This window comes from Lagopus muta, chromosome 4 (genome assembly GCF_023343835.1).
Source record: "Lagopus muta isolate bLagMut1 chromosome 4, bLagMut1 primary, whole genome shotgun sequence".
NCBI classification, from domain to species: Eukaryota; Metazoa; Chordata; class Aves; order Galliformes; family Phasianidae; genus Lagopus; species Lagopus muta.
This window is the reverse complement of record NC_064436.1, coordinates 15191194-15216775: the sequence shown is the minus strand read 5'-3', so window position 1 is coordinate 15216775 and position 25582 is coordinate 15191194. Positions and strand designations below refer to the sequence as shown.

The 25582-nt window shown below is 39.8% G+C and overlaps 2 protein-coding genes across 4 annotated transcripts in view; one reads left to right on the top strand and one right to left on the bottom strand.

Annotated features, from left to right (window-relative positions):
- The first annotated feature begins 23 nt into the window (after window positions 1–23).
- PGRMC2 (progesterone receptor membrane component 2) lies at window positions 24–17876 on the top strand. Its single transcript, XM_048943537.1, has 3 exons — window positions 24–382; window positions 9418–9573; window positions 10300–17876. Exons 1-3 carry the CDS (start codon window positions 49–51, stop codon window positions 10395–10397), a joined length of 588 nt encoding a protein of 195 aa, XP_048799494.1. The 5' UTR covers window positions 24–48; the 3' UTR covers window positions 10398–17876.
- Window positions 17877–17997: 121 nt separating this feature from the next.
- The window catches only part of LARP1B (La ribonucleoprotein 1B), a 32979-nt gene continuing 25394 nt past the window's right edge, over window positions 17998–25582 (bottom strand). Inside the window, exons 12-19 of one of the 3 annotated variants that reach the window (XM_048943525.1) lie at window positions 24376–24499; window positions 23348–23553; window positions 22846–22952; window positions 22147–22307; window positions 21572–21716; window positions 19600–19709; window positions 19255–19382; window positions 17998–18405 (exon numbers count right to left, since the gene is read on the bottom strand). In XM_048943525.1, coding sequence (XP_048799482.1) covers window positions 18190–18405; window positions 19255–19382; window positions 19600–19709; window positions 21572–21716; window positions 22147–22307; window positions 22846–22952; window positions 23348–23553; window positions 24376–24499 — 1197 coding nt within the window. In that variant the 3' untranslated portion in view covers window positions 17998–18189. The remainder of the gene's footprint in view (window positions 18406–19254; window positions 19383–19599; window positions 19710–21571; window positions 21717–22146; window positions 22308–22845; window positions 22953–23347; window positions 23554–24375; window positions 24500–25582) is intronic. The other 2 variants (XM_048943527.1, XM_048943526.1) reach the window with 2 other exon arrangements.

Genomic DNA, 25582 nt, shown 5'->3' with positions numbered 1-25582 from the left:
GAGCCGAAGGGGGCGGGGTGGCGTCGGGCGGGCGCGGGCCTGGCGGTGATGGCGGACGGCGGGGATGGGCGGCTAAGGACCTCGGGGAGCGGCGGCGACAGCGGCGCGGGGGAGTCGGCGGGTGGCGGGATGCTGCTCTACGCGGTGCTGCTGGTGTTGGTGCTGCTGGCCGCGTACCTGCTGTACCTGCGCTGGAGGAAGCGGAGCGGGCCGGGGGGCGCGGCCCAGCAGAGCCAGGCCGCCCTGCTGCCGCGGATGAAGCGGCGGGATTTCTCCCTGGAGCAGCTGCACGAGTTCGACGGGACCCGCAACCCCCGCATCCTCCTGGCGGTCAATGGCAAAGTCTTCGACGTGACCAAAGGCAGCAAGTTCTACGGGCCCGGTGAGCGTCGCGAAGGGCGGGGGAGGTGGGAGCGGCCCGGCCGGGCCCGGGGGAGTCGAGGGGGCGGCGGTCCGGGCGCTGCGAGGAGCGCCCTGCCGGGCCCGGCGGTGCCATGCCGAGACACGCCGCCTCACGGGTGGTTTTCCAGCGGCCTGAAGACGCGCGACTGCGGTGCTTTAATCGTTTTTCTCTGTTTCCGCCGGTAGGTTTGCCACGTGCAGCCGAGCGGCGCTTCCTGCCTTCTAGCTGCTACAGCTCAGGGAGGAGTAAAGCCAGCTGGTTGCTTACCTAAAGGTGCAGGTGACATAACAGCAGGAGTTGTAATCAGGATGGAGGCGAGCAGGGGGAGCTGGTGGGCTGACTGTGCCGACACCAGCTAGGTGTGTGTGGAAAGCAGCCTGCTCTCTCAGGCAGAAAGGTAGACAATAGGGTTCTTTAGTGCTGAAACGTATCTTTCACACATAAAGAAGTGTGCGTCAGAGCCAACGTTAGGTTTCCGTGCTCACTGTGTGGATCCTTTAAGAGGAATAAATATGCATGGTTTCATGTAATGAGTTGGGCAAGTTTGCTGAGCTGTGTGTGCTAACACAGTGTCAAAGGAAGTGAGAGTTATGGCTGCTGCTCATTTTCTTCCTGAAACAATGGTGGTTTGGAAAACCGGATCTAATCAAATTACTCAGGAGTTTTTCATAGAAGGTGTGACAAGTGCCTTTGTATGAGGGCGGAGGAGAGAGGATGCTGTGTTTTTTTTTTCCCTAGGAAATAGATCAAGTTAGATGGCTTTTTTGTATTTGGTTTTGTTTTTAAGTCATAGGTTATAAAAATAAAAAACATAAAAGTGCAGTGCTGCAGGTGTTTGGTCCCAACCTGTGACAAGCAGTTGTACAACTGAACCATGCTTGTGCTCTTGTCACGCTCAGGGGATCTGATACCAGCTCTGCTGCCAGTCACAGAAACGGAAGTTGCCATAAGTAAATCAAAATGCTTTCTGTTTGGGTATTGGAAAAGCTAGCACTAGGCTCTGAGCTGTGCCTGGATTACACTTGTTAATGAGTGAAGCTGAGAAGATACAGTCTGGTGTGCTGCAGCTTCTAAACACTTACTTAGGAAGTTCTTTTGTCTCATGCTTTAGGGATTTTTAAACTGAGACCTGTGTGCTGATAGAAAAATACAGGTAAGGTGAATCTCTTGAGGTTCAACTAATCCAAGTGCAAGATATTGCACCAAGGTTCTGGCAGCCCACACTATCTGTACAAGCTGGGGGATGTAAGAATAGAACTCTGCTGAAATGAACTTGAGGGTACTGGTGGATGGCAAGTGGACATGAGCCAGCAATGTGCTCTCATAGGCCAGAAAGCCAACTGTATCCTCGGCTGCATTCAAAGAAGCGTGGCCTGCAGGTGGAGGGAGATAATCCTGTCCCTCTGCTCTGCGCTGAGAAGACCTCAGCTGAAATTGTGCATCCAGGTGTGAAGTCCTTAGTACGGAAGAGACAAGGACCTGCTGGAGTGTGTCCAGAGGAGGGCCACAAAAATGAACCAAGGGATGGAACACCTCTCCTACGACAGCAGGCTGAGAGAGCTGGGGCTGTTCAGCCTGGAGAAGGCTCTGGATATATACCTAAGTGTGGTCTTTCGGTATGTAAAGAGAGGCTCCAAGAAAGAAGGGGACAGACTTTTTAGCAGGGTCTGCTGTGATAGGACAAGGGGAAATGGTTTCAAACTAAAAGTGGGGAGATTTAGCTTGGATATGAGGAGGAAGTTACATTTTTTTTTTTTTTAAATTATTTTTACAGTAAAGGTAGTAAGGCAGTAGAACAGGTTGCCCAGAGAGATGGTGGATGCTCCATCCTTGGAGACATTCAAGGTCAGTCTGGATCAGGCTCTGAGCAACTTGACTGAGCTGCAGGTATCCCTGATTATTGCAGGGGAGTTGGCCTTTAAGGGTCCCTTCCAACTCCAGTGCTTCTGTGTTTCTTATACACAGATTAACAACACGTGTGCACGTGAAACTTATAGCACCAGTCTGAATTGATAGATTTCTTCAAAAATTACCCCATGAAATAACATTGAATCACAGTCTGAACATTAATTTTGGCTGTTTTGTGTAACAGACAATTTCTGGGCTGTTCCCTGTAGATACTATCACTGCTTTGCATCCTCTGCCTCTGGAGGCCCATTGCTGTGAAGAAACTAAAGTTGGTGTTTAAGGACATCAGCCTGCTTCTTTGATAAGTACCAGCAGCTGGTTTCCCTAAAGCACTGCATCCTGCTTTTGTGTAGAGGGACGTGTGTTCTGTTTGTCTTTTTTTTCTTCCCTGTTTTGAAAGATGCCTTTTAATAACAGGCCCAGTATAATTTTCTTCTGTCGGATCTTTGTTATGTGTACACATTTAGAAATTGGTGCTCAACCTATCCATCAGTTCTGTACTTTCTATCACATCATGCTGATGTGGTCAGTCTGTGTGATGCATGTCGAGTAGTATTTTCTTGCAATTGTTTTCTGACCAGGAAGAAAAAAAACTAATGAGTGGTTGGAGGCCTTAAAAGATCTGAGAAGAGTTAGGAGGAGAAGTCTTCAGCTTTTAAAGCTGCACCTCTCCACAGGGACGTCTGTCACAGTAACCAGATGTCTGCAGAAGCTTCCTTGGTAATTCTGTGCTTCATAGCTGGAGTACAGCAGAAGTGCAAAGCTTACCTACAGAACGATGGTGAAGTTCTGTTAAACAGAAGAAGAAGCAGTTGAGAGCACTGACTTGGCTGACAGCACAAGCTTGGAATGGGAGCTGCTTGTGTTTTGTTGAGGCACTGGAAAGTCTCTTCTTTTTTCACAATAGGATGCAAATGGATGCAAATCGTACTTTGGTACTTTTCGCATAAGGTTAATACATGGAATTGTCTCTAGCCCACATTTTTGTCCAACAGGTGAGATTCCATTGAAAGTCTTGCGAAGCTCTTGGCTTTATTAGCAGATCTGCTCTCTTTTTAAATTTCTGTCCACAGAATCCTGGTATACTTTGCTCTGTTTCAGTGAAGAGCCCACTGAAGATCTGCAGTTAAGATCTAAAAGAAGTGGATAGACTGTTAATCTCATCCTTTCAAACAGCCATGGTTGAAAGTTTCCATTTCTTGAACATTTAATCAGAATATCTTTCAATTTTTTTTTTAATGTTGACTCTTTTAAGCTTTCCACAATTTATCCTAGTGGTAATTAGTCTTTGGAAGTCTGGTGCATTTCAGGTGAGAGCAGGAAGTTTGTATCACACATTTAACTGTCTGTGCCTCCAAGAATCAGTTCTCTTATATTGTGCTCTCTAAAAACATCACCTAGAAGGTTCTTCACAATTCCTAAGATAGTCTTCTGTCCTGCAAGCACACCCTTTGTTTCAGTGTTTCACTTTTAGTTGTATTACATAAATATCACTTTTGTTTGTCCCTGTTTGAGTTCTAGAATGCTTTGTTTGATTATTAATCTTAATTACCTTTTCCTTTATCATCTGCAAACTCTGCAAGTAATCAAGCAAACAATTAATGGCTCACTTTAGAAACTGTGGAGCCAGAATATCAAATAAATTGTGGTGGGGTGATCTCTCCATCCACAACCACATCTCATGACTGAGAGCCTAATGGTTGATACCTTTAGTGTGTGCTTGGTTTTTTTTATATCTTTATCACAGGAGACAGTTTTTACAGTTTCATTTATTGTAACGTTAAGATTCCTCAAGGTATATTGGTCAATAGAAAGGCATAGTAAGAGATAAAGTAATCTTAATATTTAGAGTTTAAATTGGCATGGTAGTATAATGCTATAAACTAGTTTCGATCGACTTTGTGTAGTTATGAAAAATACTCATTTTTGAGCGTGACAAAGCAAGGTTGTACGCAATCCAATGTACACAACTGTTCCACATCACTTCTTGGGTCTTCATTTCTCATTATGTAAAACAGTCAATTTCCTGATAGTTTTCCTATAATACATTGTCACTGTCTGCTCATTTCTCATCCCACTTCAAGTCTGTCAAAGTGTCACAAAGATCCCTACTTTCCATTTTTCCAAGAAGAACAGATTAGGCTGTGGTAGTATTTCCTTCCATAAATATCTATGTTTTAGTTCATTTTTCATTAGGGGAGAATTGGCTTTGTTTTGTGCTGCAAATGCAATTGACAACTACAATATCCGATATTAAATTCTTTGAAAAAAATCTGAACACTCATTTCTTCCATCATTTCTCTAGAATAAAATGATGCTGCTCAATTCCTTGGGAATTCAGTACTGTGAACTTAATTAAATTTGCATTTAAAAGTTGTTCTGATTGATGCTTTTGTACTTCATGTACAAGGGTAGGGCTAGAGTGAAGTGCTGCACGTGGAGCATGTGTGCTGTGTCTGGAGAAGTCTGTTACGGGTGGCCTTATGTGCAGAACACCACAGGCTGAGTGTTAAGAGACAAGACAAGTACAGAGGATAAGATGGGGGGAGCAGTACTTCCTGTGAGGCGTGGGTCTTTTGCTTTTTTTTGTTTTTGCCTGCTCTTTGGTGTTATTCAAGGGAGGTGGTCTCTCCCTGGGACTCAGCTTCTCAAAGAAACCAGTGTTTCTGGGAAAAGTAAGGTACTACCAGAACAAGTGAACTGAAAAGGTTCAGAAATGGCTACTGAGAAGAGATTGTCTCTGTGCTTCTGGTACAAGGGACTGGGACAGAAGGGTCCCCATTCCCTGAGAGCAGGAAGCAGTGCAGAGTATGCAGGAGAATGCAGCTCTCTGCCCTCTGCAGCTTCTACACTCTGACCAACAGCTGCTCTCTCCCTTTACTGATTAGCTGAATATGTTCCTTAACACTTGAACAACTGCTTGATATCAGCTGGCTGAGTAAATCCCTAGTAAAATCATTTAAATCGGGGATCTGGGGACTTGGCCAAGTGTGACGTATGTGGTGCAATAGTGTCATTGTTATTAATGACGTATAGATGTTAAATCCAGCACGCAGTGGTGCATCTCTTTGATGTAATCAAGACCCTGGCTAGCACTGCTTACTTTATAATGGACCAAACTACGGGCAGAGTACTTCTCCCTGAGGCGAAGTTTGAGATCTGTGTCCTGTCCAAGTGTAGATCTGTGCCAAAGCCTCCTGACAGCTGAGCTGCAGGCTGTCTGAGCAGTGCTCACTGACAGCCTCTCCAGTTCAAGTTAGGTCACTGTTTATTGCACTTCTTCCACAGAGTTGGAGGGAAAGCTGGCAGAAGGCAGAGGGAGGCCTGGGCCTAAGAAGTCTGATTTAGACTTGAGCAGTTCCCATTTCAGCATGTAGGCTTTATGGATTATTTTCCTAAGAATGTTTACTTTCCGTGCAAGTTGTAACTTCAAACTGATCCACATCTTTCCATTCCCGTAAATCTGGAGTGGGTTTAAAGTTAAAATGATGTTACCTTGAATTTCAATGATCCATGTTATTAGAAAGCTTCTGTTCTCAAGTTGTATCTCAAGACAGCTTTGTTGAACTTGTAGCTTTTTTAGTTCTCTCATAAAAGGAGCAACACTGAACAGATGTCTCAAGATTTGGATGGAAAACTTTAAGCAGATAGAGATTTGCTTTGATTTTTAGCAGAGAAGGTAGACAAAGTGGTAAGTTAGTGCAGCTGTCAGCAATTTCTTGCTCTTTCTCCATTCAGTCATTTAACTTACATTAAGAGAGATTTGCCTTTATTCTTTCCTGCAGCTAAAGGAATGTTGTCCATGAATTTTGAGCTTGCAGGTGCAATAGGGCTGTATTCCAGTGGCTGCATGGGATGCACAGATGCTAAGAACACCTGCTATGGTCAACATGTTTGGTGATTTCTCAGAAGTATTTTTTGGCTGCTTTCAGAAATGAAAACTGGTTTAAATTGAAGCTCATTAGCTTGCATGGCTTCCTCAAGGAACGTGCGTTAATCCCATGAAATGTAACACAGTAGGATAGCTGAAGTATCACTAGGTTAGATACCAAGTCCATGTGCAGCTGTTTGTGGCACAGGTTCCTGTACTGACAGCCAGAGCAATCTGGAGTTCGGTGCACAGCGTTCACTTTCATTACTGGTTCTGGAGCAGCAGTGTGGGATCAAAATCAACAGATAACTGAAGTGGTCCTTTTGGTACACTGAGAAGATCTACTCCAAGTTTGAGCACCAACATAGGCTTTGGAGAATTACTGGTGAAATCATTTGAAAATTCAAATGCAGGCTGTGTTCCAAGATCCAAGTGACTGGAAAAAATGCTTCCAAATAAAACCCTCAGCTTGGATAGCTTAATATCTCCCAAGTGTCTAAATATTGTGTGCTAATATTGTTTTTTCTTATCTGCTGTTTCTTAACGTATGCAAGCAAAGAAAAATCTTCATTTAAGATCCAAAACAGGACTAAGAGATGCTGAAATCCTGTTCCTGAGAGCAAGAGTTAGAGAGGTTTATTTGTTGACTGAGGAGACTTGGGTTTTGCCGTGTCTCAGGCCTGCCCAGTTCATTTGTAGGTAAAGGTGAATGTCAGGCTGGAACACATCTGTCAGGAAGGGCAGATTTTTTTTGGATTTTACAAGGAAGGGCGAATCCTTGCTTCCTGGGAGTGGTACCAGGCAGTGGGTAGCAGTATTTGCATGTGCTTAGATTAAAGAAGGGCATATTTTATTTAAGGTAGAGTTGTAAGGTAATTGAGGGCTTTATATGGGGAAAAGGGCAGTGTATAAATGTGGTATTACAGAGATAGAGATAGGCAGGCAAATACGTAGTTTTGATAACAGTTTGGTTTCAGAGCTGAGCTAACACTACAACAAAGGCTGGTAACAGAGTGTTGTAATACGTGAAAGCAATGATGGGAAGAAAAACGTTCTTCAAGGAGCAAAGCTTTCTTAACGTAAGGCTCATGACCGTGTGTAGCCAAATTACGTGGAGATATTTCAGTGATTTTTTGATACTTACATGAGTTCTACTCTTGTTTTGAGATGTCAAATAGACGTGGGAGGAGTTTGTGAAGTACTCAACTAGGAAGTAGCTAATTTTGTGGAGGTATGGAGAAAGAAAACAACCTAGAGTCTGTTGTAGTCTTGAAAAATTGATTTAGTCTACATATGTATGCTACTAGCATCTCTTTTTACAATCTCTTCAGTATGTGTACTGGTGGCACAATGAATTATTTATAGCAGGAGCCAGTCTAAATAGACAGGCAGACAAAGGGAAATAAAAGAAGGGCTGTAGGTAGGACTCGCAGAGTAAATTGCATCTGGTCATGAAAGAACTCTGTGGGAGCACTTCAGGGATTGCACTCATGTCTCTGCCACAAGATAATGTTCACACAGCCTGTTTCTTACTCAGAGTTGTCTATGCTTGCACCTTCCTAAATGATCTCACAGGACCTGATGTGCAAAATACCTTTTTAGGACCACTGTATCAGTATTTATATAAAAGTGAATAGTAGACAAGGGGTCATAGCAAAATACAGCTGTGTATATTCTGTACTAATTACAACATTTAAAATTAATCTGTGTAAAGTTGCCTGAGTGGAAGCTTTAAATCTTAAAGTAGATTGCTCATATATTGAGATATCTGAACTTCTACTTTGCCAGCCCTGTAAGTAAGGTGAAGCCAGGCTTTCATTTTTACTGTTTCCTTAAAATGTTTTTAATTCAATAGTAATAATGGATGAAAGAATGTGGCATTTTTTAAGTTAAATTCACAGAGCTGGAATTTCAGGTGCTGAGTCTGAAGGCTTGTTTTCACTTGTTAGCATCCTGCTGAGTGCTTGCACCTGGTGTGACTGTTTGTATCCGATTCCCGAATGCTCTTGTAGTAAACACACTGAAACACAAGTGCTTAAAATCAGTTTTAGAAAAGATGTAGCCATATAGTGGCATCTGGCATTATCATATATTGGGAGAAATCTTGCACTGATCGTCTTAACGCAAACGTATGTTCTAAAGGTGTTCACACTTTCAACTAAATGTGCTATTGAGATGGAAGGGTGTTCAGGGCTTGGTACTGAGTAATAGAGTATAATTCTTCAGCAGAAACAATTGGCATCAAGCTGATGGATCAAGAGGTGGCATCTCAGCAGTGGCTGTAGAGCTCCGTAAAACCCCAGATGTAGAGCTTCAGGGAGGGACAGTGTGCTCCTTTGACAACAGTTAGTCAAAATTATGAGAATGATATATAAATAGAGCTTATGGAAACTTTGTTTTAAATGCTTCATGGGAAGGAAAAAGTCTGGGGCAAAGTACTGTTGGCAGGGAGCTTAAATTGCAGTTTATAGTCCCTCTTAAGGATTTACCGATTGTGCGTGATCTTTTGTAAAAGCTGTTGATAACACTGTGGGCCTGGGTTCCTCATTCAGAACATCAACAACGATATCATTTGAATGGCAGCGGGTTTGGACTACAGCAAGACTTATTGCTTGAAGAAGCTCTCCATTATGTTGCCATTGGCAGCCATTACTACCTCTTACAGTTTTGTGAAAAGTGTCTGAGTGTGATAAATGAGTAAACTAAACATCTTGATATAGGACTGATTTTGGTTTCTAAATTGTGTTTTGCAGTGTGACGTTCACAGTAGTAAGAAATGTGTCAAAAGATCCACTGATTGCTAAGTTATGATGGCTCTGCAAGTGAAGTAATTGGCTGGCACTCTAGATGGATTTCTTACTCAGGTGTCCATGTGATTTGGTTCTGTTCATGCCCGACTTGTAGATGCTCTGTATTTTGCTTAATGGAAGTGGATTTCTTTTGAATTCTGGCCTCCCATCTCTTTGGAATTAACATCACTTGATTTGCATCAAGGGTCAGCGATTTTTCCAGATACCCCTTCAAAACTGTTTTCTTGACTCTGCTTCTCTTGGCAGACTTTATCTCCTAATGATAGCTAAGATTGAATTGCAGTGTTGTTGAACATTGGACAGCCATAGTGTCAAAGCTGCAAAAGCATGGGACTTTTCATGTATGGCTTTGGCAGACTGAAGAATTGACATGAGTCACCATGAGCAAAGACCTGAAGGTATTGGTTTTGTCTTTTTGTTTTCAGAGGGTCCATATGGAATATTTGCTGGCAGAGATGCCTCCAGGGGACTAGCAACTTTCTGTCTAGATAAAGATGCACTCAGAGATGAATATGATGACCTATCGGACTTAAATGCTGTACAGATGGAAAGTGTAAGAGAGTGGGAAATGCAATTTAAAGGTAACTGCTCTTAGTACATCTCTAGCTTAAGGAAATGCTTGTAATATAAAATGACTGACTTGGGTTTGGGACATCTTTAAAAGAGATGTTGATAGTGACATTAACAGTGCAATGTGGCTTTCCTAGGAAAAGACCATGAATTTCAGGGCTTTCTTCTTTAGAGAAGATTCCACTACATCCCACTACAACTTTTTTACCGTGATAGTTTTATACAAGAAAGGTGTCCTCTTGTCAGCTATTCAGCATAGAGTAGCTTAGCCAGTGGAATTCCTGCTCTCAGGTTGTTTGCTTTGGATCCCATTGAATTATGACTAGGACAGAGAGTTATTTGGGCATTAAGAGTTGAACAAGTTTGTCTTGAAATAATTTCTAAAATGTATGGAAGTATGCCTCTGGAGGGAGAGGAAACAATTTTTTCACATTAATTGAAATTGAAACAGGCAGAGGAAATTCGTGCTTGTTCTAATAGCACTATTTTCAGCCTTTATGTGATAAAAGCCAAGCTGATTAGAAACAAAACCGAAGTACTGAGAGTAGAACAAGTAGTGAGCAGCAGTAGTATCAAGACTGTTTTAGCAGCTGAGCTCACTGATAAATTGCCATCAATGCCAGTGATTCATGTTCAGAACCCTAATGTGTGGGGGGGAAAAATGAAGTAGCAGCAGTGCAGGCTAACTTGCGAATGAAGCTGTTTTTGATTGTAATGGAATCATGAATCTCTTTCAGAAAAATACGACTACGTAGGTAGACTCCTAAAACCAGGGGAAGAACCATCAGAATATACAGATGAGGAAGATACCAAGGATCACACTAAACAGGAATGAACTTTGTAAACAACCAAAGTCAGGGGCCTTCGGAACTGCAACCTCTTTTCCCCATCACAGAATGTCCTGCATCTTTGGGTACAGTTCATCTGCTGCGAAAAACATTCAACAGGTTTTGTACAAGGAAAATAATAAAGTCACAATTGAAGATTGGAATACTAGACATTATTTGTGCTGCCAAACTTTTTGTTGCAGTTTATTTGTAATGTCTGGTAAGGCTTAGTGAAGAGGGGCCAGGGATTTAAAGGCAAAACTGCTATTCCTTTTTATCAGTAAGCTGAAGCCTTTTCAAATAGCATATATTACAAACTCTCTAAAGATGTGAGTCTTCAAGCTCAGTGAAAGGTTTGAAACTTGTTTCATGTTTGTCTTCTCCTTCAGCATTAAACAAAGATGTGCTCATGTACATCAGTATCAGTAGGTTAGACTACTGACACTGGTGTTATAATGTGAATTTCCAATTTTGTTTTGTACGTGGGCCTTAGTAGCCCTGGCAGAATACTTCAGTTCTCTAAGAGAAGTCCACATAGATCAGGATGGGGGTAAAATTCATCCTTCTCTCAAAAGGATAGGGTAAAACTATTTCCTCTTCAACAACTATTATCTGAAGCCTGCCTCCCTCCCACTCCTTTTTCCCATTCGTCTGAATCAAATCAAATATTAATTGTGCCTTATTTCGCTTGCATAGACTTGAATTGTTTTAAGGGAAAACCCTCTTTCATAGTCACTACATAGCAACATTGAGACTGAAGTTAGAATGTTCTGTTGACTGGAAAACCTTGATGTCATTCTGTGTATAGAATGTAAAAGAGGAATACTCAGTGTTACTGCCATATGTTAATACTACATATACTTAAATTAGCATTGTGATGGCCAAATGCATACTCCCACGCTTCTTTTTAAGTAATTTAAAAAAAAAAAGTCACCCTTCCTCCTCTTCCAGAAGCTGCCTAACTTTTGGGAGCACAGCCTTCACACCCCTGTAGAGTGAAGGGGCGTGCGCGCGTGTGTCTGTGTGCGTGTCTGTCTGAATGCAAGACTTGAGAAGGATTGTTTCTGCAGATATTGTAAATACGAGTACCATTTTAATAAAGCATGTACAATACCAAATGGGCTGTCAGACTCTATGTAGAAGCTGTGAAGCAGAGCTGGATTATGGTGGAATACAAAGTAAGGGGAAGAAGTCTTGGATATGAAAGAGTCGCTGTTATTAATGTTCCTAGCTCCAGGGGTGTTGATTTTCTTTTCAAGTCCCACCTTTTGAAGAAACTGAAGGACTCAGGTAAGTTGTAGTTAAAGGATTAAACCTATGCCAATGCATCTATGGTGGAAAAAAAATCAAGTAATGGTATATAAGCATTCTAGGAAATAACATAATGTACAATAAAAGCAGTGTGTTTCATGGCGCTTGCAGCTGGAGATCAATACATGTGGAGTAATGCAAACATCTTGCAGAAACTTCACTGCCTACTTTACCAGATTTCTAACTGTGACCCCATTAAGTTCCTGGCTTATGGTTTTATGAGTTACATCTGCAGCTGTGCTTGAAGATTTTATCTGTGGTATGTTTACAGGAACAGATTTCTATATATCCATTATGTTGAATTGTCAACCCTGAAATTTCAGGAACTACAATGTTTTTATTACTGTTGGACTGAAAGAGTTTTGTGTTAATATAAATGAAACAAAATCCTCCACTGAATCACTCATAACTCACGTGTCCTAGAAGGCAGATTAAATTCTTTTCCTTGCATATGCAAGCCTGAAACGTAATAATTTTATCACAGCAGAAGAAATAACAGAACTGAAGCCATTTCAAGTCAGGCTCCATTTGCGGGTTCTCACAGGAACTGAGCAATGCAGCTAGGTACATGTCTGGCCAGTTAGTGTGTGCCATTTAAGGTGCTGGTTTCTGTTTATGTCACACCCTTGTTAACATGGATGCAGTATCCAATATTCTGTTTGTGCATTATTACTGTAATAAGTATCTATCTGCTAATCATTGAACACTGCTGCAGTGTTGGTTAGGCTAGTATAACTAACTACAGGAATACTACTTAGATGGAAGAGCAGAAGCTGCCAACAAATAAAGAAAAGCTTTCTTGTGCAGGACAGCTGCTAAGAGTACTTGAGTGTTAATTTGCTATCCAGACACCTAACTGCTTCATTTTAACTAAATCCAAAAGGTTTACACTGTAGTTGGAGTACGCTTATCACATTTTAGCTCTTGCTTAAGCTCTTGCACCTCATTACAGCATCAAGATGCATATGGCTGTAGATTGGGAATAGAAGTCTCGTGCCCGTATCAAATGGGACAATCAGATAAAGTTTTTTCAGCCTTCCACATAAAAATACTTTCACAGTTGATTGTATTACAGCTTCTACTGTACAGAGCCATGGATGGAGATTCCTACCACCCACCATGAATTACCCTGTTATTTACTCATTGCAGCTATTACTATTGCTACACCTGGCCTAGCTGTAGCTTGAGCTGTTTATCTTGCTTGCGCCTGTTTTATGTAGAAATTTCTTACTGGGCAAAGAGCATTTGTTTTCATATGCTGTGCCTTCCTAACCCAGTGCAGCCTTTTCCTTTCCCATGCTCAAAGAACTGCACGTGAAGCTTAATCAGATCAAAATTAATGAATGTGTTTTTTTTTTTATTTTAATTATTCAAACACTTTTTAAGAGAGCAATGCCCCAATACTTATGATTTAAGATCGGTTAAATAAAAAAGGGATCAAAGATGAGTAGAAGGATTATTTTTGCTTTCAAGCAACTTAGCAGTATCTGAAGACTGCAACACAAAATCTTATTTTGGCAGTACCATGTTGCATAGATAAAACCCTGTATTTTGATGCAGAGTGGATCTGACTTTGGCTTATTTATCTTGCCTTAAAAGTCACTAGTGATAAGAGGATGACAACTTAAACAGTGCTTTAGAACACACCACATTCTTCATTTTAACAGGAAGTCAATGCATACAGTAGGCACTCACAGTTCAGAACATCACATCCTTGGAAGCTTCAGTGAAATCAGTATCATAACTTTTTTGGAGACACTCATCCTTGTAGTAGTTGTAGCAGTCACTTGGTAAAAATTCACTGTTAAACTAATAAAAGTGACAGGTTGATATTGACAAAATTTTTGTTTGGCAACGTAAGGGGCTGGTCTCATCTTCAGTAGAAGCAAAAAACATTTCCGGTTTTCCATCAATTCTTTTCTTGGGCTAGAGTTAGTGTTGCTCTGGGTTAGAAGCAGTCATTTGTTAAAATGTTTCTGGCCTATTTGTACACCACTTGCCAAGTTTTTGTTTTGATGGTAGGAAATGTATTTTTAAATCTTGATTTTTTTTAAAACAAATATTTTTACTTAATCTTGAACATAGCAAATTTTCACTGGAGATTATGGAACTGGCCTTCCACATGCTTGTACATGTTCTTATCTTTTTATTGACACAGATCTGCTGTTTCTTGGTTAAGATTTGCATTTTCTATCTTTTCAGCATATGCAGTTCGATGCACTCTCAAATTGCTTCTTGTTTTGCTACACTTTAAATAGCTGTCATAAACCATCACAATCTAAGCTATTTTTCTGCTCTTGTTTTTGCTTTTTTTCTTTCCCTGTGAAATCAGATCAGCTTCAGCCTCTTTAGTGAAAAGGTCAAGAAATAGTTAAACTGGACTTGGTAGCTTTCCCCCTGCCCTGAAACATGCATTGTTTTGTGTAATAGAACAAAATATATTCAAAGTTCTACTTTTCGAACAATAATTTTCTTCCTGTGTTTTATTCCTGCTTCATGGCTGTTGATTTTTTTGCTGGTGTTTTAGGATCAAAGCTGTGTAGTTTTTCATGAAGCATAACTGACTGTCTAATATAGAAACAAAGTGTTCTAGAAATTGCCTTACTAAGCATAGAGTATGTTTGTGATGAAGTCCTTAGCTTGCTTCTTGCAGTCTTAGCTCCCTCCAATTTCCATGTTATGGTTTAAAGAATAGGTTGTGGGGGGAAAAAAAGCTCAACCAGTGATTGCTTTTTCAGCCATGGATGGAATGATGCATTTGCAGTTGTCAGTTTGGCAATTTAGTCCTAGTAATCATTTTGGCCTTGAGGGCTTAAATATAGAAAACTTAATTCAATATGAACAGGTATGTCCACCCAGGTTAGTTCAAATGCAGGTGAAGTATTTTTAACGAGAAAAATACACCCAGTGCACCCAACCCAGGAGCATTCCCCTCTGTGGAGTTTCCTGCGTTTCTGTGCACTTTGCTGTACCAGAAGTTTGCAACTTGGCTGCGTTTCACAGTTCCAGTCTGGCAGAACAGCCTTTTTACAAAATTAATGAAAAAAACCCAATTATCCCCATTCTGGTTACGAACTGTTTTCCGTGACGATGATACTTTACTGAGCTGTCACAATTTCTAGGTACCTGAGTAAAGCCTACAAGCATACTATGTAAACACCTAAGAATAAAACTCTGGATGTGAGAAGTTGTGGAGGCAGGTCTGGATTTGTCATTGTCCATGAGCATTCTGGAGTAAAAACACATTTCTGCTGCCTGACTTGGGCCCTGATTTTATGGGAGCGTGAAGGCTGTCATTTCATTTTATGTAGTTGAAGGCATCACTTTTTACTGGAAAGAAACCACGACTGATGAGCTTTGAAGGTATTAATCCAAAGTGTTGCCTTAAAACAGCTAAACTAGATGCTTACGTTTCTTCAGAATTTTCTATCACAGTGGCATTGTAGCTGAAGTCTCATGTCATCTGGGCATATAATAATGCCACCACAGACAAGTTAAAAGCTGATTTTCTACATAAATCCCATGACTAGGTTAGATTTTGGGGGTTTGTTTGCTGCATTTCTAGTGGAGTTTGCAGAAGTTGAAGCAAAGGGCACTGCCTTTTTCCCCTCCAAAACTCTAGGATAAGGAAAGCAGAGAGAAAAGCTTTAAGATTACAGGCATAGCCCAGCGTAGCTGTGAGATTTCTCAGCAAAAGAACATCAGCCAACAGTTAAGTCTCTTCCTCAGTCTGGAGTTGCAAAAGGGTGGTTTTTCACCTCAGCACAAGATGCCTGATTCCAGTGCACACAGAGCACAGGCTGCTGTGAGTACGAGCTTTCTGCCCATTTATCCCACAGACACCCAAATCCCTGCTAAACTCCAGAAGAGTCTGTCATGCAGACAGGCTACTGCTTCTCATTGTAGGAAAATATCTGCTCTCCATAAGGAACAACAGCTTTCTTTCCCTACAAAGCCTTCTGAGCAAGACTGAAGGAAAACCTTAATGAATGAGCGTTTAGCATAGTATAATTTTGAAGTATTTGCTGAGGAATGTCTCTAGAAGAAGGCATTCTATCATTAAGCACACAAGAGCTTTTAGACATGTGAAAAGTCAAAAACTTGATAAGTACTTAGCAAAAACCTGTTAGGATACAGTCTTAAGACGAATGAATTGAAGGTTACCTTAAATGGATGTAGAAGGCAGCAGAAAGGATGCTGTACGTATGCATGCCTGCTCAAAGATAAATATATGGCTGCACAACAGGAATGCCGGTTACAGAAAGGTAATTAACAACTTTGAACCCTACAGAGGAACAAACTGCTTAACCAGTAGTCCTGGGGCTTTTTTCTAACCTTTAATGTTTGTGTTCTCATCTCAGCATGTGAACAGCACAGCAGTGGAGCTGTCATTCTTTCTACCACTCTGACAGGGAACCAAGGAGGGAAGGAGGGTCTGAGTCTCTGGGACAACAAAGGGGGCGTTCCTGAAGGAAGGCAAAGCTATAAGCCAGACCTGTGTCCCCTGCATCTGCCAAAATAAAGGGCCACACTATAAACAAAGCTGTAAGAGGTAAAGTATTCCCTCCCCTTAGCTTCAGCCATATTTTCTACTCACCTGTCATTTTTTCTTCGAAAAAAGCACTCGGGCATGTGAAAAGTCATCACGAAACTTGAAAAAAAGCTGGCTTGCATTTTAAGAACCAGCAGAGGCAAACCTACAGCCTTAGAGTCCATGCAAGTGTTTTCTTCATGCTTTTGGAACAGTAACAACAAAGCTTGTAATACAACATTATTGGAGGGTTTTCTGGGTTGTTTTTATAAAATTTGGCAAGATATCACAAAATTACACACCATAAGCTTAGTCTGCACATTTTCCAATGAAAAAAAGTGAAATATTTTTAATCTTTTACTTGTATATACAAATTCAATTCAAATTTACATTTGCATCATTTTTCTGAATAGCAAGAGTCATGGATCAAACACAGGGTTGAGGTGTGTTACTTCAGCTTATGGAAAGGATGCTGCTTAAATTAGTTGTTAATTTTCACTTAGAGCCTTTTACAGGGGGCCTGTTCTATTTTGTACTGTAACTCTTTTAGCTGCTGGGAAGGCCACTGCTCATGTACTCATTTACAATGCATAATTCATTGAGTTTCACAAGACAATGAAAAAATAATAATAGACTCACTATGACAACTTCTAAGAGCTGACAGCAGTTTGACACTCTGACTTTGGATGGTCATTCTGTTTGGACAACTTCATGGGTTAAGGCATTTGTGCTAGATGTATTTCTCAACAGAGGGCTCTTCTGTAGCTAACTGGTTAGAAAGCTGAAATTCTTCTCATTTTCCCTTGGAAGAAGTAAGTGACCCACTCAGTTTGTGCAGTGTTTTTTAAATGAAAGTAATGAAAGGAAAAGAAATTGCATGATATAAACATATTTTAGCTACAGAAATGAACATATATTTCAATAACTTACGTTCAGTGAAATTGTGCTTAGACCTGTGTGAAATTATCTTACCTTAGTGAGCACAATTTAAGCAGACCTTCATTCAAATATTGTAAAATTAAGAAAAAAAAAAAAAAAAAGTTTACAAGGAATACTTTGTTTCCTTCCAAACTAATTTTTATTCCTTGAAATACAGAGGAAAAAAAATCTTAAAAAAAAAAAAAAAAAAAAAAGGATGCCTCTGATGTTAGAGTGCTTTATTGTGATTCTGTGATCATCATATGAGAATTCAGCTGAAGCTACTTGAATGACCAGCACCAACTGCAGATGCTAGGTGTCAATTTAAGACGCTGAATCAACAGATCCATTTTTCCCCTGTGTTTTACTGTGGCTTTTTAAGAATCAGTATTGAAAGAAGTATCTGCAAAGCTATCCCAGTTATGTCCACTCAACTCCATACTTAATGCTAACTATGGAGACCCCGAAAAAAATAGAAACTATGTCTTTAAATAGAGTCCAGCAGTGCTGTATCATATATAGCTGCACATTCTTGAGTGCACTTTCACACAAAGCATACCTTTATAGTTACAGATTCAAAAGCAAACCAATCACATAGATCTTTCTTTACATTTAAAATTATATGAATACTGTAATTTTTTTGCTTTGGTAAAATACAAACAAAGGGACAAAGAAAGCGCAGTCAGTAAGATGGATATACCATACTTTTTTTTTTTTTTTTTTTTTTTTTTAAGAAACATGAGCTGAAATGTAAGGCATCCCCAAAGTATTTTTATGCATATGCAAGGAATGCAGTTTTTGTAAACAAAAGCTTGGGGAAAGCAATACTGAAGCCAATCAATCTTCCCTAGGACCTTTTTGATGATCCCAAAACCAAGAACAACTCTCCTAGGGTGTTTTGGAACTTAATCCCACGAAAAAGAATGCAGTCCTTTGTCTTCCCATACACTTTTAATCATGTACTAGATGGGCTCACCTTGGAGATCTCCAACTAAAAAGAGCGATGAAAAAGCTGATTCTCAAGGGTTGCGAGGCTTAGTCTATTTTTCTGGTACATCACTTTCTATTGATTTCGTGGCAGCAGTAGGATGGCCTGCTCTGGGTGCTTGCACAGTGTTCCCACTGGTAACGTGCTCCAGCACTGCAGGCTGAGCCACAGGAAATGTTCTACAGGAACGAGCCGGATGTCTGCGATGACCCGAATCCTCACCTGCTGCAGCAAACTGCCTCCTGCCACATTCTTCACTAAACGGAGGCTGAAAATTAACATCAGTACCTTGTTAAGAGTTGTTCTGTGAGGCCAGGTATCTGCCCTTTCCTATGCGTAGGGGAGCAGAAAGGAGCATTCTTTAATTGAGCCTTTAGTGAGGCACAGTAATACTAATAGTTATTCACAACTCACCACTGATACTCTTAAACCTTCCTGGCCATTAAGCTATGAGTGTAAAACATGACAAGTTTAGGACTTCAACACCTTGGAGCACTACATAATAGCCAGTATTTGCCACAATTCCCAGAAAGGAGGGGTGAAGAGGATGACAGCACTGGAGCAGTACATCACAACCCTGTTACAACAAACACAGCAGTACTGCAGTCTGGAATCATGCAGCTCAAGAAATCAGCTGTCAATATGAAGGTAATGCTGAATTTGGCGTGCAAAGGACAATGCCTGTCACAATTCATTAAAGAACTGCTAGGTGTTAATTAATTTGCCAAATTCCTGAAGAGCATAGAAGTAGACAGTCTTAACAGATGACAAATAAACTATGCACTGAGTTGAAAAAACCTTCAAAGTTCTCCTTCCTCAGCACTTCATTTTATTAGACAGTAAAATGTCCGTTTATGTATTTTTGCTATTCACATCATACAATAAAAAGAGAAATTCAGCACTTTTCATATACTAACCATATTTCAGCTTTGAAAAATAACACCTGAAACAGAACAACACATTTTTCATTTCCATTTAACTTTTTCTAATCAGGCCTTGTAGTGACTTGATGGGATTTGTAAATTTACCTTTTCATGAACTGAAGTACTGTTTTGAAACTGTTTAAATTGAAGTAACGGATTTGCCAAATTACTTAAAAATAGGTGTAGAAACTTACATCCACTCTGAAGTCCTCCAGTCTCCTAAATTTACTGAGGTATTCTTGCAGCTTGGGGTCAATGGCTGGTGTCTTGTGCTGAGAATATTTTAGGTAAGCCCAAAACTTTTCCAGTCCATAAAGCTGACCTAATAACAAAAGAAGATAATTTTACCCATTTACAAAGGCTAGACTTAACTAAAAACCTAATTGTTCACCCGTATCTATAAATGAAAGATAAACTAAAGGTGCTCTTAAAAACTACACTAAAACTGAGCTTACTAAACAAGTGAGTGCCAAGGAAAGGGGATTATCTCCCAGCTGAAGTCACCCTGCTGTAAGCAGTGACTGGCCTATGATAATTACCAGCTTCATAGTCTCTCTTTGTTTCTTCTTGGAAGTCCTTGAATATGTCTCGCCTGAATTTCTTTTCTAGGCCATAGCTGTAAAATCGAAACAAGCATTCCAACCCGTACCTAGAAGAGAACAAACAGGTATGGGAATCTTAGGACTACACTCTAATTGCTCAAAAGCATGCAAGTTTTCAATCTCTCCTTGCATTTATGTAAATAGCATAGTCTCATTTTTCCCTTTCCACAAAAAATGCTTCCTTTTACATTCAGTTTTTATTAAACAGTTCTGTTTTCTGAAACACCTTCACAAATAGGCAAAACTAACTTAGGAATATCAGTTCTGTCACACAGCTTCAATTTCTGAACTATAGACTCTATGCACGCCTGCAATTTCAAAATGAATGCTTCTACATTTTCAAGATGTCAAGAGACCCACAGCTCACACACTTTATGAAAAATGGCCTCCAACGTTTTTGGACTCTGGTTTCCTTCCATACCCCTCCTGTTTTCTATTAGAGGGAATAAATAACTGACACCAGTCCACTTGCCACTCCCTTATTCCACTCAATCATAAGCTTTTCAATCATCTACTCTGAGCTGAGGTAAGGTATCTACCTTCATTTACCTTAGTTGGAAGCATTAAACTTGTCACACTCAACTTTTTCCTAATCCATACTAGCTGAGAAAGTGGGAAAGTCACAAAAAAAGAGCCCTACTGCTAGAAGTTACTACAGTTATTACTGGTTACCTTCCAAGTTTAATGCTTTGTGGACCCACCTGAATTCTTAGCATGCGTGTGTCAAGTCTGCCTTGGGCAGCCAAGTGGAGGTCAAAATAAATTGCTCGCTTTTCTAGGTAAGTGAACTGAGGCCAAAGGATGTTTTAATCCATCTCCCACTACCAAACCAGTCATTGTGCTCCTGTATAACACTGAACTCATACCATGCAGACACACACCTTTTATCTGAGTGCTGAGGTCATTCATCAGATAACTACAGTATCGCTATGAATATATGAAATTAAGCAATGGTGAGAGCTCCTAAAGTCAAGTTGCATGTAAGTAATCAGTACAACTTTAAGGAACACTTAACTAGGGAAATATTAATGCCAGTAGCACTTGCCTGAAGTATTTTTTAAAGATAAATATACAAAAGTTATTTTTTCAGGAAGGATCTGAATCAACTTCTCTTTCTGATGCTACAACATGTTACATTTGGCAGACATAAGGACAGCAGAAATAGGACCTCCTTCTGTCAAGCATTTATGTGCTATCCCTTAAGAGCCTTCTGAAGTTTCTCTTGGAAAATACATACTTGGATAATCACAAAAGCATAAAGAAAGCTCTCAACAGGTATAAAATGATGATTTAAACCACCTTTGCATCCTACGGACCTTACACTCTGGAGAGACAACGTATCCAAACTTCATAATTTTTATAAACTTCCTCACTTAGCATTCAATACACTGGGCTACCCTGTGTCTTTGATTAAGAGAAATAGAGGCTGGTGCACGAAAGAGAAGTGTGTGGGAAGAAGAGAGGGAATACTGAAGAGCTAATGTGGCAGTGGTAATTTTTTCTGCTATTGTAGGAAGACAAGAAATTTGAGGTCAAGAATGGATGAGAAAAATCACAGAAACTTTCCTAAGAGTAGAGCTGACTTGTCAGAGTCAACAAGCTCCATGGTTTTGGAGAATTCAGGACCAGCTACAGGTCAGGCAATACCATACACTTAGCTACTTATGCACAAAGCACAAATACATACAAACACATTTTTGGTGTTAACTTGCACAGACTGCTATTTTAAAGATTTACAAAGAGACAAATCTAACAACAGAAATGTTCTCTTAAGATGTAAGTAAAAAAAGGACACGTAAAAAAAAAAAGATATATGAAAAAAACCCACTGTAATTAAAATGACTGGTAAAGACCTCAAGCTTTTTTAAAAAAAAATTTTAAATTTCAGTTTCAAGAAAAAACCTCATACCTGTAGTGTTCTTTTGCATCGTCCAGAGCAAGCTGTCTGAATTCTTCATACATTTTCCTGTTGAAGTGATCTCTCAGGAAAAAGGACCAGAAACGAAAAAGCGTGTTCATTTCCTGGGACTGGCCAATTCCCAACCGTTTCCTCTCTGAAAAGGAAACAAACACACAGGCCAAATTCTTACTTCTTCAACAGATTATTTTCAAGTGCTTTTTCATTAGTAACACTGACATAAGATCTTCAAGAATTGTAATTCTGAACTTTCAAAAGATATTTTCATTAACATTGTTTATTAAATCTCACAGTCAACTAATTATCATCTCTCAAGGACTGAATATTTCTTTTAGCAATGAATATTAATACAGAAAAAATTGCTGGAAAACGTCAAGGATTTTGAGTTGGTTTTTTTTTTTTTGGTCAGGGAATTAGAAGTTAAATAGAAAGAAAGTATCATAAAATAAAAGCACCATTTTTCCCCAAGAAAAATGAGGAATCAAGAACAACACAGAGAAAACTGCTATCGAGTGACAACTGGTTATTTCTTGCTAAAAAGTGAGGAAGTACATTAAGTGGCTTACCTGTCAGACACCTTCGATGATACTTATGGTACACCTGTTGTGTGAAGCCATTTTCCTTTAACAGTTCATGAGAAGGATGCTGAAATTTTGGAAGAGAATTTGGAGTACAACCATAACCTCCTGCGAGTGGAGCTCCTTCTGAAGGTGAAGCATTGGAACTGCTGCAAAAGAAACATTTCTGTTCTACAGACAGTGCTTTTCCACAGAATCAGCTTTCAACATTTCAGCTGTATACAAGCACTGTCAGTACAGTATGATCACCCGACAAGCACTGTGATGTGTACTTGGATTCCCAGTCATCCCTGTTTTTGGGTGCACATCTACTTCTGTGCTATTATCTTTGAAAAGTTTTTGATGCTGCTAACTAAGATTAATGTAATACTTGATTTTAAATGACTGCTTAAAGGCAAACAGAGTCACTGACCATCAATGAGCATCAGTACTTCAGGTAACATTAACGAGATCGTATCACGGATCAGCAAAGAACAGAATGAGACTAAGCTAATAGCTCACGTCTACATGGTCCTACTTCTAAATTCTAGGTTTGTCTCTAGTCCCCATTTACCTTTCTTCCATCACTCCCTTTTGCTTCCACTGCATGCAGAAATTCTCAATTAATCACAGCCTATTTCTGCACCGGTGGTGAGAACAAACGACGCTACAAAAAGAAGTTTTAAAAACCAACCAACCAACCCTTACCTCACAGAGGAAGTTCTTGGCCTGTGGTCTCTGGAATCCATCACCCAACCGACATGGCATTCTAAGGGAGGATTTGTACTGTGCCGTGTTTTTCTTTTTCTTGGAGCCTAAGGAAGTAAATGAAGCATTTATTTTCACAATTTGATTTCATTCACTTTTATCCTCCCAAAACAGCATGCTGCCCATTCTATGTTATATCTAACCAAATATAAAGTCACGAGATGCTCCAGCTTCATAACGTTATTAAGCTTATTCTTATGTAACAAGTTTTAAAACTTTAGATGTTACGCTTCTTCATCATGGACTTTAAAGAAATGTTACAGAGAAAAATCAGGAACCATTCTGTAGAAATAAAAAAGGATGAATATGACATTTTTGAAGGAAAACAATTATCGAGTACAATTGTTTCATTTTTGCCTTGACATTCTTATAAATTACATTACACACATGAATTTTATAGGCTTTCCATAGATTTTAAAAGATATTTAGCCTTTCCATTTACCTTCACATCAATGGATTGTGCTTCTTTAACAACGGGGTAGAACCTGGGTGTTTTGTTGGGATCCTGTAGCCTTGGGGTGCGAGGTGTTCGTGGGGTGAAACCGGGGTGAACTCGGGGAGATTCCGGAACTACAGTTGGCAGTGACCGAGCCACTGTTGCTGCTGGAAGTGCTTCAGTACTGAACAAATTACAAACTGGTTCCTCTGCTAAATCAGCAAAAAGGAAAGAAATACTTCATTTTCAAAAGAAAATTGAGCTTTGAAATCTTAAGCTCCTCTAAATACCAAGTATCTTAAAGGCATGATTCACTTCAAGTGAACTATCATCATCCCCTAAAGGGTAACTGAAATAACAAAAAGCACTTGGTGCAGAAGCAGTACTGACTGACTGCTCAAAGTGATGAAATAAACATTTCAAACACGACTTTCTATAAAACCTATATCCTCTCTTTTCTGCTTGTTCTTCTGTATTTACAATGGCAAAGAAAACAAGTGTAAACACATTCTTGCTTTTTGGTTAGGTGCTTTTCTTCAACAACTTTGAAGATAGTAGCATGTACCCCAGTAAATGTTAAGAAGATCAGAATTACCCTAAAATGTGATGTTTGGACATTGCGACTTGTTGGTGAAGTTGTGGTATGAGTAGAAAATTCTTCCCACTTCCTTCTATTTTCATTTCCCAGAATAATACCAATCTAGAACATGTTTCACCTCCATAGTTATTATGTAACACAGTGCACCTGGCAAGTTACCATACAGCACAGCTAGGTGCTTTTTGCATAACAGGACAGAATGCTACCTATAGATAATCGTGCCTGTTCTGAGAAGTACTACCAGTATCAGCTTCTTCTAACACAACGGAAACTTCCAATACTGATCAAGAACTGACAATTGGAAAAATTTGCAAAGAAAAATTCTCTCAGACTGCCGACTGAACAAAATATAAAACATTATACAAGCAGAAAAAGTTAAAATATGTGCTTTGTTATAGAGATTCTAAAACAGAAATACCTGTGTTTCATTGCTTACCTATCTGTAACTCTGAAGAACCCAGAGGAAATTCTTGGGAACGATCAGCAATCAGTTCTGGTGTAAGATTATCAAATTCTTCCTTACAAACGAGATTTAGCTTCCTGAAGTTCTCAACCTCTCGCTGAATTAGAGAAAACAAAAAGTGAAAACACAAAACACAATGGCCATCATCTTGAGGAAAGGCTGAATATCCTAAGAGAAAATCAGCAACCTAGAATTCACATACAACTAAACTCAGACAAGCCAGTACAGATCTGTTTAAATGTAAATGGGAGTTCCTAGCTGACATGAACAACACAACTGACACTGAGCTTTCTGCAAGAAACAGGCCACCACAGGGGCACACAGAGGCCAATGGGGCCATGCTCAAGATTTTTTAACAGGGTAAGAAACAGAAATGACTGAGAACCCATCTCTTGCCAAAACCAAAGCAGTTTGCCTTCTGCCTCAAGTCTGACAAGAAAAGCAACTTAGAATGGCAGGAGATGACCTGCTCCCTTCCTCAGGCTACATATGAAGAAATGCCAGTGTTGTAAATGAAACAGCAGCACCTCAAAGCACTCATGCTCCTGCTCAACTGAAGGTAGTGTAGCATGCATGCATGGAATATAAGGAAAAAAAAAAAAACCTCATTTAGGTTACGGCCAAGAACACCACAACAACAAGAAAATATTTTCTCTTCCTGTGTGCCATTTCTGACTGTCTTGTTCCAATCTGTTGATTTTCTTGGATCATTTTCTTCATAATAAAGATTCCATATTCTGAATCCCACCTTAATTTCCTGCTTTTATTCTCTACATTCATTGCTAACTCTGTCAACTCCCTTTTGTACCCACATGCTTCATTCATGCTTAAGTTATTTTCACCCTTTTCCTCCTTCCCATATAACAGACATTTGTCCTTACCAACAGGTAAAGCTCCTTTATCTCATCATTTTAGTCTTTGGGTAACTTTATTTCTATGTGAACCGTATCTACTATTGATACAGCAGCACTGCCTACAGATCAGCCACTCACTGGGCTCGCTTTCACAAAAAGTGGATTCTTAATAAACCAAAATCAGTAAGTGATAGGACAGTGGTGCTCCCAGTTGACCAGAGCCTATGAAGTGCTGGAGTTCAACACATCTGTAATTTTATATCTATTTACTGTATGAAAATAAATCAGTAGAAGAAAAACACAAAACTAACAAGCTCCTTCTGAAG

Excerpts from the sequence above, each read along its gene's own strand:
- PGRMC2 (XM_048943537.1), top strand. The coding sequence starts at position 49 with ATGGCGGACGGCGGGGATGGGCGGCTAAGGACCTCGGGGAGCGGCGGC. Across the intron at positions 383-9,417 it reads CAGCAAGTTCTACGGGCCCG|AGGGTCCATATGGAATATTT; the intron begins GTGAGCGTCGCG and ends TTTTGTTTTCAG. Across the intron at positions 9,574-10,299 it reads GTGGGAAATGCAATTTAAAG|AAAAATACGACTACGTAGGT; the intron begins GTAACTGCTCTT and ends AATCTCTTTCAG.